We start from the raw sequence: 20,621 nt of genomic DNA, 5'->3' as shown, positions 1-20,621 counted from the left end.
CTTTCCCCTGCTAGTTTTGCCCAAGAAATGTTGTGCACCCTGCCCTAAAAAAATTCAGTCCTAAGTGTATAAATTAATTAAATGTTGTCTATGTGTGTGCTAGAGATCAGGCTTTCATGGAATAACTAATTGTGAAACTACAGTATTCCTTTTATGAAACAGTATTGTGCACTGGTTCTTGGTTTACCAAATACAGTTTTGCAGGATGTTGTATTTTACGTATGCATAATTAACCTCATGTGTTTGCTCTATGCAGTGTGGAGACATTTGCCTCTTAGATTGTATCACATAATTGCTAACTCCTGAGCAACATTTTTAAAAATATTAGTATCCTTTCTAATAGTATCCTTCAATTCAATGGGACTCATACACATAGTCATTTATATATTTGTCCATTTTTGGGTTGGAGGCAAACATTTTAACCTCACTCCTTCAGTTTGCAGCTTATCAGCACGATCATAGCTATGTGTATTTAGTTTGTAAGGTATAATTTGTTAAGAAATCTTTTTTATGACCTTCCAAAGGTTCCAGTTCACAACTTGCCTTGCTGAAAAAGCCCTGAAGGGCACTCTACAGTAATTGTTCCAGAAAAAAAAAACATGCTAAATTTCTCTTGTAATGTCAAAAGAATTCTCCTTTCAGGCTTGGCATGCCTTTTAAAACTGACAACAATTTGTTTTTCTTTTTTCTTTTTTATATCAGAATAAAACTAACTTATTAATTCATACTTCACTTGACCAAAACTCTTTTGGTTTCTGTTTTGCTCCCTTGGTTTTATACGCTGTTCATTAACATTTCATTTTGCTGGAGTGCTAGATATATTTTAAACACATGTGTAACTATTGCAGCCCTATGCCCCCTCTAATGAAACAGAGAACAAATAGACATAGAAATAGAAATATGTTTCAGTTGGAAGAACAGACAAAAATCTGAGATACAGGGTTTTTGAATAGCGGTTGATTGAGAAATTTGAGTAAATTGAATAATTTCAATTATTCCTTCTGCCAAGACCCCAACTACTTTTCCAAATTTTCAGTGAGGAGTTCTTTGCCACCATCTTGTCAATTAACTACCCTAATCATTTTCCCAAAGTTGCAAATATCTATTAATCATCAAGACAATTAATCTTGATCAGGGATAATAATGACTTTTAGGAATCGTAGACCACTTACTATTTTCTACAAATATTTATAGCAATAAGAACACAATTTCATTATCTTCTTGTTGTTGTTCTTGCATAATCTACATGCAAAAAAAAAAGGTTTTCTAGTCCAAGAAACTTACAGTCTCTTTTATCTGCAACCTTCATGCATGTGCTTCTGAATCTTAAACCATGAATACTTTCAGAGGTAATTTTTAAATTGAAATTCTAAGATATGGGCTCTTGAAAAATAGCCCATATCTTAGACTTTCAATTTACAACTTACCTGTGAAAGTATTCACTGATCTTCATTTGCAACCTCTGTCTGCAAATATTTTATTCTCCTCATGAAGATGAGATGAATTGTCGTACAATACTAATTTTGTGATCTTGGTCTTGGTCTTGATCTTGATCTTGATATGTGGTTGATCAATAATCTTGATGTGAGTCCCCTGGTGTACTGGGGATGCTTCAGCTTCAAGGCATTTCAAAAATTTCAAAATGATTATGAAGATATTATTATTTAGAGGTGATCTGGCATACATTACAGAAACTTGGTTGGGCTCGGAGGGAGGAGTCCCTCTGATCGAGTTATGCCCCCCAGGTTTCCGTGTGCTACACTGGCCAAGGGCTCAGGGTAGGGGTGGAGGGGTGGCGGTGGTTATTAGGGAGACCTTATGTTCGCGGGAGACCACCATTGTCCAGATTGGCGGGAGTGAGTCCCTCCTCCTGAGATGCGGCCCCCGGGTTCAGATGGGCTTGTTGCTCACATACCTGGCTTCTAGCTGTGTGGCAACAGCCCTGCCCGAGCTGCTCGACACCCTCTCAGAGTTGGCGGTGGAGTTCCCCAGGCTTATAGTGCTGGGTGACTTCAACCTGCCTTCCCTGGGAGAGTCGTCGGAGTTAGCCCGGGAGTTCATGACTTCCATGATGGCCATGGACCTGACCCAGGTAATTCAAGGCCCGACTCATGTGGGGGGGTCACACTCTCGACCTGGTGTTCCTGTCTGGACAGTGGTTGGATGACTTGGGAGGGGGTTCACCAACTATTGTTCCCCTGTCATGGTCCGACCATCATCTCCTTCGGCTGGTCTTCTGTTATACCACCCCCCACTGCTGGACTGCGGAACCGACCAGATGGTTCTGCCCCAGGTGCCTAATGGACCCAGAACGGTTCCAGATGGCGCTTGGGTCTATACCCATCACCCTCACTCACAGCCCAGTTGATGCCTTGGTGGATGCCTGGGAAAGGGCGGCCACTGAGGCACTCAACTGTGTTGCACCCTTGCGACCCCTGACCCGGCGCAGATCCCGTTGGGCTCCATGGTTTTCTGCAGAGCTCCGGGAAATGAAGCGTCGGAGACGGGGTCTAGAGAGCGGTTGGAGGTCCAGCTGTTCCGAATCTGACCAATTGCAGTTAAGAACCTTCATAAGGTCTTATCTTGCTGCGATGAGGACGGCGAGGGCTAATTACTTCGCTGCCCTCATCGTGTCTGCAGATAATCACCCAGCTGCCCTGTTTAGGGTGACTCGCTCCTTCCTTAATCAGGAGGTGAGGGAGGAGCCCTTGCAGGGGCGGGCCGAGGAGTTTAGTCATCATCAGACAGACAAAATCGCTCAGATCCGGGCCGGTTTAGACTCTAACTGGGCAGAGTCTGATGTGGAGGAATCGGACGGTCTTGAGCATGTTATCTGGACTGAGTTCGATCCTGTTTCCCCTGATGATGTGGACAGGATTATGGGGAGGCTGAGTTCCACCACCTGTTTATTGGACCCGTGTCCCTCTTGGCTGATTTATGTGGCTCGGGAGGAGACACAAAGCTGGTTCCAGGCAGTAATATCTGCCTCTTTGAGTGAGGGTGTCTTCCCCACCGCTTTGATGGAGGCGGTGGTGAGGCCCCTTCTCAAGAAGCCTGCCCTGGACCCAGTGATTTTAAACAACTATCGTCCTGTCTCCAACCTTTGCTTTTTGGTGAAGGTTGTTGAGAGTGTGGTAGCGCATCAGCTTCCTCTGTTCCTGGAGGAAACTGATTATCTGGACCCGTACCAATCGGGTTTCAGGCCCAGGTACAGCACGGAGACGGCATTGGTCGCGCTGGTGAATGATCTCTGGCGGGCTTGGGACAGGGGTTGCTCCTCTGTCCTAGTTCTATTAGATCTCTTAACGGCTTTTGATACCATTGATCATGGTATCCTATTGCGGCATCTCAGGGGGTTGGGAGTGGGAGGCACTGTCTTGCAGTGGTTCTCCTCCTATCTCCTGGGCCACTCGCAATCGGTGTTGATGGGAGGGCAGAGGTCTGCCCTGAGGCCTCTCGTTTGTGGAGTTCCTCAGGGGTCGGTTCTCTCTCCCCTCCTGTTCAACATCTATATGAAGCCGCTGGGCGAGATCATTTGTGGGTTCGGGTTGGGGTATCATCAGTACGCTGATGATACCCAACTTTTTTTCTCCACCCTGAACCAACCCAGTGATGCCCTCACCGTGATGTCCCATTGCCTGGAGGCGGTCCAGGTCTGGATGGGAAGAAACAGGCTTCATCTCAATCCAGCCAAGACTGAGTGGCTGTGCATACCGGCATCTCGGACTAACCAGTCTATTCCATCTTTAATGATGGGGGGTGAGGTGTTGCCCCCCTTTCAATAGGGCTCGCAACTTGGGTGTCCTCCTGGATTCGCGGCTCAGTTTTGAAGACCATATAGGAGCTGTGACCAGGGGGGCCTTTGCCGAGGTTCACCTGGTGTGCCAGTTGTGGCCCTACCTGGACCGAGATGCCCTGCACACAGTCACTCATGTGCTCATGACCTCCCGATTGGACTACTGCAACGCTCTCTACATGGGGCTGCCCTTGAGGACCTGTTCTGAACCAGCCCTCTTCTAGCCTTGTAGTAAGGCAAACCCCTATTCAGATAGAAGAGACTGGAGAGCGTTCAAGGCTAAAAGGCGTCTGCCAAGATTTATTACGCAGTTAACAAAAACACTAGAGCTTGTCTTCTCAAGCGGAAGAGTTGCTTTCAGCAACCAGCCCCTCCCCAAACACTCCTTTTATTGAGAGCTCAGGGCGTGGTCTCCCTGTGCCTCCTCCCGAGGAGTCCCACAGCCTTTCTTTGTTTGTTCCTGCTCGACTGCCTCCTGCGTCGGGCGTCCTTGAACAGGGCCAGCTGTGGGTCATCATCTTCCGCACTATCGGGCTCACGCAGCTGAGAAGAGGTCCCCGGCTGAGGGCTCTGCAAAGCCTCCAAACCATCATCAGCCGGTTCGTCTCCCTCCTCCCCCTCATCTGAGTCCTTCGATACATCGGAGCCGGCTGTCAGACCCACAGGCTGGCCCTGAGTCACAACAGGACCACCCGGAGGCTTCAGCTGGTGCAGAATGTAGCCGCGTGGGTTGTGATGGGGGTTTCCCGATACTCCCACATAACACCTCTGCTCCGCAAGCTGCATTGACTTCTGGTTGCCCTCCGGGTGAGATTCAAGGTGCTGGTGATGACCTATAAAGCCCTAAATGGCTTGGGTCTGGGATATCTGAGGGAGCACCTGCTGCTGGCATCAAGCTCCCTTCGTCCTGTGCACTCCCACAGGGAGAGTCTTCTCAGGGTACCGCCAGTAAAAGATTGCCGGCGGTCAATACCCAAGGGGAGGGCCTTCTCTGTGGGTGTGCCTGCCCTTTGGAACCAGCTGCCTGTAGAGCTTAGGACTGCCCCTGACCTTCGCTCATTCCGCCGGGACCTGAAGACCTGGCTCTTTGAGCTTTCTGGCCTGGACTGAGAGTATTAATTGGGGTTTTAATTGGATTCTAATTGGGATTTTTATTTATTCAAGGTTAATGTAATCATTTTAATTGTTTTTAATTTTTGTAATTTTTGTATTGATTTTTTAAAAAACCTTGTGAACCGCCCTGAGTCCTACGGGAGAAGGGCGGTATATAAGTTTAATAAATAAATATATAAGTTTAATAAATAAACCCCAGGGAGAAATATGAGCTATGTGCAAGTGAATTTGTCAAGGTATTTTAGTGTTACCATTTTACACATAAAGATCACTCCTCACATCGCTCTGTTGCAGCTCTGTTGCGATGAAGTGATAGATAATGGATAAATCCTCCCTGAAGCTATGGAGGAAGATTAACTGGGAAAAATAAGAGAATGAATGATGCAAGATTGCATCTACCATAAAGAAAATTATTGATTGAAAAAATTGTTGATTGATTGAAAAAATTGTTGATTGGCTGGGCAGGGGCAGGGGCCGTCAACATAAATTTAGTAAGAGGCCCCTGATTATGTTTTTATCAAAAAATTTTATGGGGTTGGGGAGGGGGGTGGGAGATAGAGGTTGTCTGGCTTTGGGGGGCAGCCAATCAACCATAGTTCAGGCTAGACTTGGGTCCGACCGCGCGGGGGGAGAACGAGGGGTCGTTGTCTCCGGAGCTCATGAGCGGGTCGTGGGGTTACCAATTCCCACGACGGGGAATGGCAGCAGGCGGATAGACAGGGGGCCATATCGTTACCGGGAGCGCCGTCTCCGCTATTTGCAAGCGGTGGGGCGCTCCGACCCTCTGCTTCTTCCCCGAGGTTCCGGGAGCGATGATGTGCAGCCTCCTGAGCTCCGGCTGGTGTACCTGAATGCCAGGTCCGTGGTTAACAAAGCTCCCCTTGTTAGGGATTTGGTTGAGGGTGAGCATGCGGACCTGGCTTGCATCACGGAGACTTGGTTGGGCCCAGAGGGTGGGGTCCCTTTGGTTGACCTTTGCCCGCCAGGCTTCCGGGTGCTACACCAGCCTCGAGCTCAGGGTAGGGGTGGGGGTGTGGCGGTGATTGTTAGGGAGACCTTATGTCCGCGGGAGACCACCGTTCCTCGGATAGTCGGGTGTGAGTCTCTCTTTATGAGATTTGGCTCTGGGGCGCAGTTGGGCTTGCTGCTCGTGTACATTTTGCCTAGTCGCGTAGCGGCAGCCCTGCCCGAGCTGCTCGATATCCTCTCGGGGTTGGTGGTTGAGTTCCCCAAACTTATAGTTTTGGGAGACGTCAACCTACCATCCCTGGGAGGTTCATCTGAGCTTGCTCGGGAGTTCATGGCTTCCATGACGGCCATGGACCTGACGCAGGTAATTTCTGAGCCAACTCATGAGGGAGGCCACACCCTTGACCTGATTTTTTTATCTGGACGGTGGTTGGATGATCTTGGTGGGGGCTTTCCATTTATTATGCCCCTGTCATGGACCGATCATCACCTCCTGCGGCTGGTCTTCCATTTTGCCACCCCCCGCCGTGGGGGTACGGAGCCAATTAGATGGTACCGCCCCAGACGCCTAATGGATCCTGATAGATTCCAAGCGGCGCTGGGGTCCCCACCTGCCTCCATTGCTCACAGCTCGGCGGATGCCTTAGTGGAAGCCTGGGAAAGGGCAGCCACTGAGGCACTCGACCGGGTTGTACCCTTGCGGCCCCTGACCCGGCGCAGATCCCAGCGAGCTCCATGGTTCTCCGCGGAGCTCCGGGAGATGAAGCGTCGGAAACGGGGTCTAGAGAGCTGCTGGAGGTCCAGCCGATCTGAACCCGACCGATTGCGGTTAAGAACCTACATTAGGTCTTATCTCGCTGCGATGAGGGAGGCGAGGTGTAATTACTTCTCCACCCTCATCGCGTCCGCAGATAATTGCCCGGCCGCCTTGTTTAGGGTGACTCGCTCCCTTCTTAATCAGGAGGTGAGGGAGGATCCCTTGCAGGGTCGTGCCGAGGAGTTTAGTCAACATCTGTCGGATAAAATCGCTCGGATTCGGATCGGTTTGGACTCCAGCTGGGCAGTCTGGCGATCAGGACACGGGCGGTCTTGTCAATGTTATCTGGGAGGAGTTTGATTCTGTGACCCCTGATGAAGTGGACAGGATTATGGGGAAGCTGAGTTCCACCACATGTTTATTGGATCCGTGCCCTTCTTGGCTGGTTTATGCAGCTAGGGAGAGGACACGAGGCTGGCTCCAGGCGGTTATATCTGCTTCTTTGAGCGAGGGTTATTTCCCCACCATCTTGAAGGAGGCGGTGGTGAGACCTCTCCTCAAGAAGCCTGCCTTGGACCCAGCTGTATTGAACAACTTTCGTCCAGTCTCCAACCTTCGCTTTCTTGCGAAGGTTGTTGAGAGTGTGGTGGCGCATCAGCTCCCTCTGGTCCTGGATGAAGCGGATTATCTGGACCAGATACCTTACCAATCGGGTTTCAGGCCCGGGCACAGCACGGAGACGGCATTGGTCGCACTGGTGAATGATCTCTGGAGGGTTCGGGATAGGGGATATTCCTCTGTCCTAGTCCTATTAGACCTCTCGGCGGCTTTCGATACCATCGACCATGGTATCCTGCTGCAGCGTCTCAGGGGATTGGGAGTGGGAGGCACGGTTTTTCAGTGGTTCTCCTCCTATCTCCTGGGACGCTCGCAGTCGGTGTTGGCAGGGGGGCAGAGGTCGACCCCTAGGACTCTCGCTTGTGGAGTTCCTCAGGGGTCGGTCCTCTCGCCTCTCCTGTTCAACATCTATATGAAACCGCTGGGTGAGATCATTCGTGGTTTTGGAGTTGTGTATCATCAATATGCTGATGATACCCAACTTTTTATTTCGACCCCAAACCACCCCAGTGATGCCCTCGCTGTGATGTCCCGTTGCCTGGAGGCGGTTCGGGTCTGGATGGGGAGGAACAGACTTCAACTCAACCCTGACAAGACTGAGTGGCTGTGCATTCCGTCTCCCCGGGACACTTGGGATGTTCCATCTCTTTCTATTGGGGGTGAGCTTTTACCCCCTGTGGATAGGGCTCGCAACTTGGGAGTCCTCCTAGATTCACGACTCACTTTGGAGGATCACATAGTGGCCGTGACTAGGGGGGCTTTTGCCCAGGTTCGCCTGGTGCGCCAGTTGCGGCCCTATCTGGACCGGGAGGCCTTATGTACGGTTACTCATGCGCTCGTGACCTCTCGCCTAGACTACTGTAATGCTCTCTACATGGGACTTCCCTTGAAGACTACTCGGAGGCTCCAACTGGTACAGAATGCGGCCGCGAGAGTTGTCTTGGGAGTTTCCCGGTACTCCCATGTTACACCTTTGCTCCGTGAGCTACATTGGTTACCGGTTGTCTTCCGGGTAAGGTTCAAGGTTTTGGTTATGATCTTTAAGTCCCTACATGGCATGGGTCCGCGATACCTCGAGGACCACCTGCTGCCGGCGTCGACTCCCCTCCGCCCTGTGCGCGCCCACAGAGAGGGCCTCCTCAGGGTGCCTCCTGTCAGGGAGTGTCGACTGGTGGCCCCCAGGGGGAGGGCCTTCTCTGTGGGTGCCCCGGCTTTGTGGAACCAACTGCCGGTGGAGCTCCGGACGACATCAGACCTCCGATCCTTCCGTCGCGGGTTGAAGACCCATTTATTTGAACTAGCGGGTCTAGCCTGATGGGGGTACATGGGTTTTTATTGGCTTGTTTTATTCTTGTTTTAACTTGGGCATTGATTTAATTGTTTTTTAATGTTTGTAATGTTTATATTGTTATTTATATTTATGCCCTGTAAACCGCCCTGAGTCCCTTTGGGAGAAGGGCGGTATATAAATCTCAATAAATTAAATTAAATTAAAATTTCAAATTTCAAGAATTCCAAGGAAAGAACATAAACATAAACAACATTAAGCCTGAGAAAAATCCATGAATAAATTAGATGTAACATTCCCCCTACTGTTCGAAGAATAAGGAACACACAAAGTAATTAGACACCCACTTAATATTTAAGTATTTGCAATAGAAAATCAAGGAAGCAGAAAAATAAAATGTATCAGGTGAAGATCAATATGTGCCATCTGTATATACAGTATGGTAGCTCTCTAAAAAGACACTGTTGCCTTGTCCGAAATAAATCTGAATCAGGATAAATTTTCTTCTTATCAAAAATAACCCATATTTGGTAAAACATTTACATTGGAAATAAACACAGATCTTTTTAAATTTAAAATAGGTTTATTTCTAAATTATCATTACAATTTAGCTTGCATAAAATGTAAAGACATAACTATTTCAAGTTGATAATTCATAGTCATTAAAGCACCATAATTTGTGTTTTATGGGTGAAAAAATAAATATAGCAAATGGCAACATACAGGTGATGCTGACGATAATAATTTCATTTCTGGAGAAAAGTAATTTGATGTGTAAGCGTAGTAGAAGTATTGGGTGTTTGCACTGCAATGAATCAAAATTCAAATGGGGTATCATTTTTCCTGTGCCTTGTGTCACGCAGTTGAAATACATAATTTTGTTTATATAGTAATATTATAACAAATCATTCTGCCTTTAGATTTTTATTTCAGAGCCAAGCAAGTTCATCCAAAAGGTGAAAGTATGGATTTATGAATACTGGAATTTTACAGACTTTATTGCTATCATCCTTTTCATGACTGGTTTTGGTTTGCGCTGGGCTAATCCTCCACTTCATACAATAGGAAGGTTAATTTATTGTCTGGACATAATATTCTGGTATGCTCGACTTCTTGATTTTTTTGCGGTGAATCAGCATGCTGGCCCCTATCTGACAATGATCGGCAAAATGGTAAGTGGTATTGGGCGCTATTATGAATAATTATTTCACTGCAGAGCACCATTTCTTAATGAGGATTGGCTTTAATAGTTCTCCAAGTGGCCTAAGAACCATAAAACCATGAGTTCTAGTCCTGCTTTAGGCATGAAAAACCAGCTGGGTGAATTTGGGCCTGACAATCTCTCTCAGCTTGACCCACCTCACAGGGTTGTTTTTGTGAGAAAAATAAGAGGCGGAAGGAATATTTAGTATGCTTGCCAACTTGAGTTATTTATAAACAATAATAAAGGTGAGATAAAAGTCAAATAAATAAATAAAGTTGTAGTCTATTGCAGTACTGGATCAGATATTCATATGGAATAATAAAATGTGACCATGAAGGACACTTGACTTACTGTCTGTATACAAGGTATGTGTTGGTGGATGTTGCTCCCACTTGGAACCTCCTGTTAATATAATGAGGAGTTTATTCAGCCTTATGTATTAACACAAGTATCTTGGCAATCTCTCTTACCCTGCCTCTCTTTTCCTTCTCTTGGATGAATCTTGGATTCATTGAGAATAACAAGTCAGGATCCTCAATTTGAACAATATGCTGAACAAAGAATTTCTGATTTATTTAATTATTTGAGGAATGAGTGGATTAAATGTTCCAATACGTTGGGGGAAGAATGTATGAAAATCCCATTAATTTATTGGAAATTGTCAGACTATAAATCACATTATTATTATTATTATTATTATTATTATTATTATTATTATTATTATTATTATTATTATTATTATTACTATTATTATTACTATTATTATTATTATTATTATTATTATTATTATTATTATCCCATTTATATCCCACCCTTCTCCGAAGACTCAGGGTGGCTTACAATCTAAGAAGCACAAATCAATGTGCTTAGCAATAGCCTTCATTCTATGTATATGCCTGCTTATTAGGGCTTTTGCCTCCCCCCAAGTGGCATTATTACAAAGTCAGCTTATTGCCCCCAGCAATCTGGGTCCTCATTTTACCTACCTTGAAAGGTTGGAAGGTTGAGTCAACCTTGAGCCTGGTGGGACTCGAACCTGCACTAATTGCAGGCAGCTGGTGTTATTATTATTCAATTCACAGTCTGGGTATGGTAAAGACTTAACAGTTCAAGTCTTAACCAAGGACCTAAGAGCTGTTTAGGTAACGTCTGAGTATATAGGCAGTTCTGTATAAAGAAGTATTATTATTATTATTATTATTATTATTATTATTATTATTATTATTATTATTATTATTATCATCATCATCATCATCATCATCATCATCATCATCATTCCGGGTTATTGAACAATTGGCAAACCTGCTTATTGTAAGATGCTTTTATATAATTTTTTTAATAGATTGCACAATCAGGTTTATTAAAAGCAACAGAAGCTGTCTTTGCTTTAAAATTCTTGCTACTATGATACCTTGATTTTGTTTTCATTACAGACAGCAAACATGTTCTATATTGTAATTATGATGGCCATAGTACTGTTAAGTTTTGGCGTTGCACGAAAAGCAATACTGTCTCCAAATGAGCAGCCATCATGGACTCTTGCACGAGATATTGTATTTCAGCCATACTGGATGATGTTTGGTGAGGTATATGCGGGAGAAATTGATGGTATGTCTGCTATTGTTGAAAAGTTGTATTTAAATTTCATATAAATGAAATCACATTGGTGTAAATCTTCTGTTTTTTATGGATTTGTAGTCAGTATGGTTTAATAGTAGAGTTTTCTGTATGTCGCCCTGGGTCATTTCTTGTGAAATACAAATTTGACAAATAAAACAATAAATAAATGCATAACATACTTATTAACTCAGCCACTTATTATATAGCTTGTAATAATGATCAGTGGAACATGTTGTTTTAATTCTTCTGTGTAACGTGTGATACAAATGAAGCATAATTTCATTGTTCTCCAATTTCACCGCACTGAAAAGCTCTAATATCTGGATAAACAATAAAATATCCCCTTTTCTCATCCTTTCTGACTTTGATGATTGACTTTCCCAACTGGAGCACTGGTCATCCTCTGTCTCAGACTCTTAAAGTTAGGGGAAGAAAGAAAGGCAGGCTAGATAACCAGACGATTAGGTAGATGATTAGATATCTTAGATTGTACTATACCTTAAATATTATTATACAATAATCTCTAAAGAGATCATAGTTCAATAATTTTCAGATGCTTCCCAGACTTTAAACCCTTTTAAATATAGGACAAACTTTGTGAGATTATATGTGTCTTTCTAAGAATTTTTCTGTCCTCTTGCCAGGTGTCATTAACTTTTAACTCTGTAGATACATAATTTGCCTTTCATTATGGAAAATAAAATAAATAATTATAAAGAAAGTGGGTGGAAGTAGTTCATTTATGGCTAATTTACTACCATCAAATTGGCTAAACTTCATTATTTGGTTTAAACCTGCTGAGTCTCTTAATTCATTAATGGATGTGTCCTTATGTTAGTATTCACAAGACACATTTATATTTTTTTCAGCTTGTGAATTAGATGAAAACTGTCCTCCAGGCTCGTTCCTCACGCCATTTCTTCAAGCAGTGTACCTCTTTGTACAGTACATCATCATGGTCAATCTACTTATTGCTTTCTTCAAGTAAGTACCCAGGATCAACTATACTTATTGTGATGATCTTAAGACATTTTGGAATAAAGTTCCAAAGAAAATTTGGGTATTATAGACCAGACACAACCGTAGGGTATTAACTTGGATACTTTGTTGTTAGTATTGGTAGTTTATCTAGTTTACGAATTTATAGAAGTAAAAATCAACTTACTTCAGCTATAATTTATAGATTCCAAGGCACAACTTAGGAGAATAAGTATAGTTAGTCCAAGCTGCTGATCCTGCTTTTTCTAACTAGATGCTGTCCATGCCTGACAAATGAGTTCAATACTGAACATTTTTTCAGCAGATTCTTGCTTGCATATTGGCTTTGTATACATCTCTAGGAATTTTTTCTTACTTTCATAGGCTTTATGATAATTACCATTGGGTGACAGGCAGGACCTTTGACATAAAAAGGAAACTCTTAAAAAACAAACAAACAAACTTCATTTGGTGTCTTCCTTATCAGAGTCATACAATTTTTTTCTCTGAGGTATGCAGTACATGATGGCTCAGTTGCAAAGGAACAATCAAATGATGAGCAAAAACATCATGAATATAATCATTTATATTTTTTTAAAGGTAAACAGGTAGTTCTTGATTTACCACCGCAACAGAGCTTTTTGTTGCTAAGGGAAATTTTTGTTGCTAAGGGAAACATTTGTTAAGTGGCTTTTACCCCATTTTATGACTTTTCCTGTTAGTTTCCTGAAATTGTTAAGTGAATCACTGGGGTTGTTAAGTTAAGGACACTGTTGTTAAGTGAATCTGGCTTGCCCATTGACTTTGCTTGTCAGAAAGTCACAGATCCTGATCCCGGGACATTATAACTGTCACAAATATGAGTCAGTTGCCAAGTGTCTAACTTTTGATCATGTGACCATGGGGATGCTGCAATGGTAATCATAATAATAATAATCATAATCATAATAATATAGTTGGAAGGGACCTTGGAGGTCATCTAGTCCAATCCCCTGCTCAGGCATGAAACTACTATTTCAGACAAATGGCTGTCCAGTCTCTTCTTAAAAACTTCCTGTATTAGAGCATTCACCGCTTCTGGAGGCAGGTTGTTCCACTGGTTAATTGTTCTAACTGTCAGGAAGTTTCTCCTTAGTTCTAGGTTGCTTCTCTCCTTGACTAGTTTCCATCCGTTGCTTCTTGTCCTGCCTTCAGGCGCTTTGGAGAATAGCTTGACTCCCTCTTCTTTGTGGTAGCCCCTGAGATATTGGAACACTGCTATCATGTCACCCCTCACCCTTCTCTTCATTAAACTACACATACCCAATTCCAGCAACCGTTCCTTATATGTTTTAGCCTCCAGTCCCCTACTTATCTTTGTTGCACTTTTCTGTTATGAGTGTGAAAACCGGTCATAACTCACTATTTTCAGTGCTGTTGTAACTTTGAGCAGTCATTAAACAAACTATTGCAAGTTGAGGGCTACCCTCTATTTCCTCTTGTTCCACAGAAATATAATTTAAGTGCTGTCTAATATAAATGCCATGTAACATTTCAATGGTTATAAAGTTTATGGTTTATAAAGGGGTCATATGAACCCACCTTCTCCCTTTCCTTCTTAATTCACAGTAATGTTTATTTTGATATGAAGTCTATGTCAAACAAACTCTGGAAATACAACCGTTACCGCTACATCATGACATACCGCGAAAAGCCATGGCTGCCGCCCCCTTTCATCATATTGAGCCACATTGGTATTCTGCTAAATTGTCTTTGCAACCGCCGGCTGCCAAGTGAACTGGATCAAGAGGAGGAAGAGCATGTTGAGCTCAGTAAGCAGATTCTGTCTACGTTTATATTTCTTATGCAAGGACCAAATATGTATGTCATTAAAAAGAAAACATAATGACATTCCAACTGCTAATTGTGGAATTATAGGTATTGTCAAATAAGCAATAGCAATAGCACTTATATACCGCTTTACAGTACTTTACAGCAGGGCTTTTCAACCTTTTCACCCATTGTACCACTTTTAGGATATGGCAACATCCGAGTACCACCAGTCGCCTAGCAAGGTGTCAAAAACTTGATGACCCCCCCAAAAAAAAACCCCGAAAGAGAGGAAAAAAGTGATGAAGTACAGGTACTCCTCGATTTACAACAGTTCCCTTAGTGACTGTTCAAAGTTACAATGGCACTGAAAAAAGTGCCCCCCAAGCCACAGCTGAGCAAGACACCTGCCTGCCCGCCCGGCGGCGCTCTTCCTCCTGTTTGAGGTTTTCATTGTTGTGAACATTTCTGTTGAGGATTGGCAGTGGGGGTGGGGTGGGGGTGTTTGGTTTTTATTCCCCCCATCTGCTGGGTGGTTGCAGAAGGTTTTGGTCATTTCACATGACCCTGGGACACTGTGACCATCATAAATATGAATCAGTTGCCAAGCATCTGAATGTAAATCACAAGACCCTGGAGATGCGGCAACATTCCAGCTGATCGGCACTTCTTCTGGGCTCAGAAGCGCCAGGATCAGCGCTGAGGTCCAGCTGGAGCCTGGCACTGATCCTGGCACTTCTGCTGAGCCCTGACAGCCCTGAAGAAGCACTGATCCTGATGCTTCCACTGAGCCCTGACAGCCCTGCAGCTTCAGCCATCTCTCGCTCAGGCTTGTGCAGTGCTGCCACCAGTTCAGCTCATTCCCCTCCCCTGCTACCACTTTCCTAGGATGGTCTCATACCACCTGCCAGATGCCAATGTACCACAGGTGGTACTGGTACCACTGGTTGAAAAGCCCTGCTTTACAGCCCTCTCTAAGCAGTTTACAGGGTTAGCCTATAGCCCCTCCAACAATCTGGAATCTCATTTTTACCAACATTGAAAGGATGGAAGGCTGGTGAGACTCGAACTGCCGAACTGCTGGCAGCCAGGAGTCAGCAGAAGTAGCCTGCACTACTGCATTCTAACCACTGCACCATCATAAGAACCTAAATTCTGTCTAAAGGGGTGCTTTTAAATTCAGAACCTGAGGACTCCTGCTGCCCTTTTTATTACACATCATTCCTTGAATGATGATATTAAAATAGGCCTGCCGCAGAATTCTAAAAATACTGTTCATTTGTGTATTTGTTGTAGTCAATGCTGGCATAATGTAAAAGAACAAGATACAAGCATACAATAAATAAATGAATAAGATGGAAAATTTGACCAACTAACATCAAAATATATGCAAATAGTGTACAGTATATGCCAGGGGTAGGCAACCTTGGCTCTTTTATGACTCATGGACTTCAACTCCCAGAATTCCTGAACCAGCATAGCTCTGCATGGCTCTCTCTTTCCCCTCAGCATGCTGGCTCAGGAATTCTGGGAGTTGAAGTCCACGAGTCATAAAAGAGCCAAGGTTGCCTACCCCTGGTATATGCCATATCAAACAAGAGGTGCAAAGCACAGAACAACCAGGGAGAAGAAACCAGGTAGAAGAAAAACAAGACCTGGGACAGCAGCCAGGTCTTTAAGGTCTCTCAGAATGTAATCAAGATCACCTGTTTCTAACTGAGGGAATTTCGTCGCACAGTGCATTCCTCTCTACCACCTAGCATTCATGTGGGTTGTTGTTGTTGTTTTGATGCAATTCTAAAGAAGAATTCATAGATTATGACTATAACCAGCATCCTAGTTCCAACTGATAGGGGTAAATCATGTTCAGTCAAAGATATATCTAATCAAGTGGGGTTGTAGCTATACCGCTCGGTTGATAAAATATGCTGTGTTCCAGAGAGGCGGGGTCCTTGGTCCTTTTTGTGGACATTTAATTACCAATTACCATTATCAGTGCACTAATGATGTTACCTAGTTTAGTAATGAAGTGTCTGCAAGAAAACTACCAAGCTCGGAGGGCACCAAGGACCATACAGTTCAATCCTGGGTTTCAAATATTATGTTCTATCTATTCCATAGATACCTTATAATGATAAAACTAATTTTATCATCATCTCCCAGCATGAACTAGATTGTTTAGAAGGGAAGGCTATGGCTTCCAGAATATGTTGAACAACTTTTGTTCAAGCAAACTAACCCCTGGTAATACCATTATATCATCTTTTTTCCCTTGAGTTTACTACTGCCTTCTTTAAGGAGGGCAGTCTTTATAGGCAGGAAAGAAAATAACTTTTTTCAAATCATCCATTATTTAACAAAATATGAGGGACAGACTATATGTGATCTGTGTGCGTGCGGGTGTGTTGTCCGTATAACACATAAATGGAAACTACAATGGAAGAGAAAAGGATTTTATGTATTTCATTCTGGATGACTCACAATACAATGAACAATAAAAACACAATACAGAACAAAACAAGATGGCATCCAGTCACTCTATACAATTTATGTCTTCACATGTCATTGTCTCAAGTTTCATTTTACCACTGCCAACCTAGCAGTTCGAAAGCACGTAAAAAAAATGCAAGTAGAAAAATAGGGACCACTACGGTGGGAAGGTAACAGCGTTCCGTGCGCTTTTGGCGTCTAGTCATGCCGGCCACATGACCACGGAGATGTCCTCGGACAAACGCTGGCTCTTCGGCTTTGAAACGGAGATGAGCACCGGCCCCTAGAGTTGGAAACCACTAGCACGCATGTGCGGGGGAACCTTTACCTTTACCTTATTGGCAGTTAATCAACACTGTTGAAAGGTTTACCCACCTGCAACTGATAGGTTTCTGCCACATGTTTGATCACAAGGGTTATTTAAAACCAACACAGGTAAAATTGATTTGTTATTACTTTACCCAGAACTGTACCTGAGTGATGAAGAATTAAAAAAGCTTCATGATTTTGAAGAACAGTGTGTCGAACAGTACTTACATGAAAAGAAAGAAAACTTTCAATTCAGCGATAGTGAACAGATCCGTGTTACAAATGAAAGGTAGGACATGTCTTGTAATAATACTTCTTTTGATACCTAGCAACAATGGTATTGATGGGGGAGCGTCCAAAATTTATAAATGCCAGTCACATCATCACAATGGATCTCCCCCTTTTGTTCATGTATGCAATGTCATATATAAAAGAACCAGATCATATATGCAAACCTTTCAGATCTTGCAATTTTGAACTGCCCCTCTTGATTTTTGGCAACAAAAGCATGTTGAACTTCAGAACTGGTTGTAAATGATTAAATATTAATTAAATTTTTCACTATTGTATTATGGAACAAAATGGATAATATGTAAGGTCATTCTGGAAAAAAATGAATACATTCCTTAAGCTACCACGATATCCTGTTAAATTCTTTAGGCATTCTTCAATTTAATGCAGAAAGCAAAGATTTATTCAACTAAATTTTGAGTTATGCTGAATTATATTGAACAAATACTATTCTATTACTCAAATAATCACATAGACCAAATTTTGGATACCGAAATTGTTTTAGCAGACTGCAAACCATTTAAATGTACCTCAGATATTCACAGTTATGACAAGCTATTCTATGAATCGTAAATACCTTGCAGTAATCAAGAGTTATTGGGTAGAAAATGCTAGTGGTCAAACAATTTGATCTCATATCTAATGAGTGTCTAATATTCTGGTTGGAAAATACAGTAAAATACATTCCTTTAGTGCAGTGAACCATGCATAGGAATATAATTTTTGGATGTTCTTCCCCTAGAGTTGAAGAAATGTTTACACAGCTGAAGGAAATTCATGAGAAAGTAATTTATATCAAAGATGCTTTGCTTGCCTTGGACAGCCAACTGGGACACTTACAAGACCTCTCAGTTTTAACAGTTGATACTCTCAAAGTCATTTCAGCTGTGGATACTTTGCAAGAAGGCGAAGCCTTTCTCTCTGAACAGAAGCACCAGACCTGTAGGAAGCTTCCACATAGTTGGAGCAACCCTCTGTGTTCAAAGGCTTTGAGTTTTATGGAAAGTGGCAGTATCAAGTACAATTACTACAGTATGCCATCTTCTCTTCAGAGAAACCTAGCCAGAAGCCACTGGTCACTAGGAGGGAACTGTCCCATTTTTGGCACCCTAAACTATAGTGAAATCCAATTAATCAAGAAAGATCAAGAACAGGAAGTTGAAAATGGCATTCTGACATCGGAGTTATCTTCGGGGAATAAATCAGTCTCTAGATACGGACAGTTTCTTCTTGTGCCTCCAGATCAGAAAGGAGCTTCTGAGGATGCTGGTTTAAGTTTGGCCTTTTCAACTACTCTGAATGATCTTAAGGATGAGGACTTAAAAGCTAAAGATGAAATGAGGCAGAGTGACACTGTCCCTCAATGTCATGTATGTAGTGCCAATGAGGTGGCTGAAACAATGCCGGTTATCAGCCAAGTGCAGGAACTGAACATTTCCCTGGCTAAGAAAGAGAATGAAACTTCTGCTGAACACCATTTGTCCATCCATGCAGTTAATAGCATCAGTGAGATTGCTCAGTCTACTCCTTATCACTGTGAGGGACCAGGAAAAGGTTATGTAAATTGGGGCTTCGTGGAAGAGAACGAAAAGAGAGAGGAGGGCAATCAGTCAATACAGCAAGCCTGTCTGCATTCGCTCCATGACAAAGATGGCAGTTGCAGTCGTCCACACATGCAGATCAAGGAATCCAAATCCTTCTCGTACAGTTCTGACATATCAGAGTACAGTAGTGACAGCCCACCGTCTCACCTGAGTTTCCAGCGCAGCATGTCTGTCTGGATCAATCCACTCAAGAGAAATTGGCCTTTCTGCAAAGGGAGCAGCTTTTGTGCCCGTGGTGCTGAGAAAACAGCAAAAACCTGCAAAATAAAAGGCAATAACCACACACATTTGAGTTTCCTTCTCTTCTTATGCTTTCATCTTCAAACAGAAGCTCTGTTGCATTTACAGGTAGCCCTTGACTTACCACCCTTGATTTAGCAACCTTGAAGTTACAAGGGCACTGGGGGAAAAAAAGACTTACAACCAGTCATCACACTTATGACCGTCCAGCATCCCCATGGTCACATGGTCAAAATTTGGGCACTTGGCAAGGGCATGTATTTGCGATGGGTACAGCATCCTGGGGTTGCCATTTGTGACCTTCCCAGCTGACCTCTGATGAGCAAAATCAGTGGAGGAAGCCAGATTAACAATGATGGCATGTTTTACTTAACAACTGCAGTGATTAGCCTAACAACAATGGCAAAATGGTCATAAAATTGGCTGCAACTCATTTAACAACCACCTTGCCTAATGTGGTTGTAAGTCAAGGAATACCTATATATATATATATATATATATATATATATATATATATATATATATATATATATATATATATATATATATATATATATATATATATATATATATATATATATTAAAAAACCCAGTCTTTTCTGTATTTGCATTTTTCTGCCTTCTTTCTCTCTCTCTCTCTCTCTCTCTCTCTCTCTCTCTCTCTCTCTCTCTCTCTCTCTCTCTCTCTCTCTCTCTCTCTGTGTGTGTGTGTGTGTGTGTGTGTATAGAACGCAGGATACAAATAATTTAAATCAGTATTACTCAGCAGTTGGGTTCAAACAATACCCTAAGCAATAATGTGTGCCATGTGATTTTAATTTGTCAGGTTATATGAACAGAGCCATCTTACCTCAACTATCAGCAAGATGGCAACTGCAGGCACCAATGACATTAATTGTGTGTTGGAATAGTATGCAGTATCACTACGATGATGGGACACATTTTATGAAATCATGGGGCAAATGAAATTATAATGGTATATAAGTATATGCAATACTATAATGGCATATGAAATACCATTTGATGCTCTTCCTCCATACACCTATGTTATTAAGCTCCAAGATTTTGCCCTATCCTCTCCCCATTCCTATTCCCATTCCCATTCCTCTTTTCTCCCCATTCCCCTCCCCTCCCCTCCTCTCCCCTCCTCTCCTCTTTACTCATACTTTTGTCTACAAAAGAAAAAACCTTGCCAACCCTTAACTAGGCCTTACCATAATGTGAGAACCAATTGTGATAATTCAGCCTTCCCCAAACTATCCCCCATATATTGGGTCTACATCTACATCATCCAGGGTCAGGCCTTAAAATGCAGATGATAGGAGAGATAGTATGTTATGTTTGGAAAACAGAAGCATGAAAAGGAGGAAAATAAATTGTAAACCAATTGGAGTTGTTTAAGATGGGCAGCATATCAATATTTCTAATTAAACAAGTAGTTACAAATATGACAGAGAAGGAAATGTATGGAATATTAGTATGTTGAAATTATACTAAATATTTTGTTTAATAAAATATGTGTTATTCTATGACTA

At 42.9% G+C, this 20,621-nt stretch overlaps 1 protein-coding gene across 1 annotated transcript in view; it reads left to right on the top strand.

Moving 5' to 3' along the window:
• The window catches only part of TRPM6 (transient receptor potential cation channel subfamily M member 6), a gene marked incomplete at its 5' end in the record, with an annotated part of 80,763 nt that overhangs the window by 36,412 nt on the left and 23,730 nt on the right, over positions 1-20,621 (top strand). The window contains 6 exons of the mRNA XM_083353496.1: positions 9,462-9,713; positions 11,179-11,353; positions 12,235-12,349; positions 13,952-14,154; positions 17,108-17,240; positions 17,985-19,117. Of these exons, the coding sequence (XP_083209622.1) occupies positions 9,462-9,713; positions 11,179-11,353; positions 12,235-12,349; positions 13,952-14,154; positions 17,108-17,240; positions 17,985-19,117 (2,011 nt within the window). The remainder of the gene's footprint in view (positions 1-9,461; positions 9,714-11,178; positions 11,354-12,234; positions 12,350-13,951; positions 14,155-17,107; positions 17,241-17,984; positions 19,118-20,621) is intronic.

The sequence above is a fragment of the Vipera ursinii genome, assembly GCF_947247035.1.
Source record: "Vipera ursinii genome assembly, chromosome: 2".
Taxonomy (NCBI): domain Eukaryota; kingdom Metazoa; phylum Chordata; class Lepidosauria; order Squamata; family Viperidae; genus Vipera; species Vipera ursinii.
The sequence above is the reverse complement of the archived record's forward strand: the minus strand, read 5'-3'. Positions and strand labels throughout refer to the sequence as shown.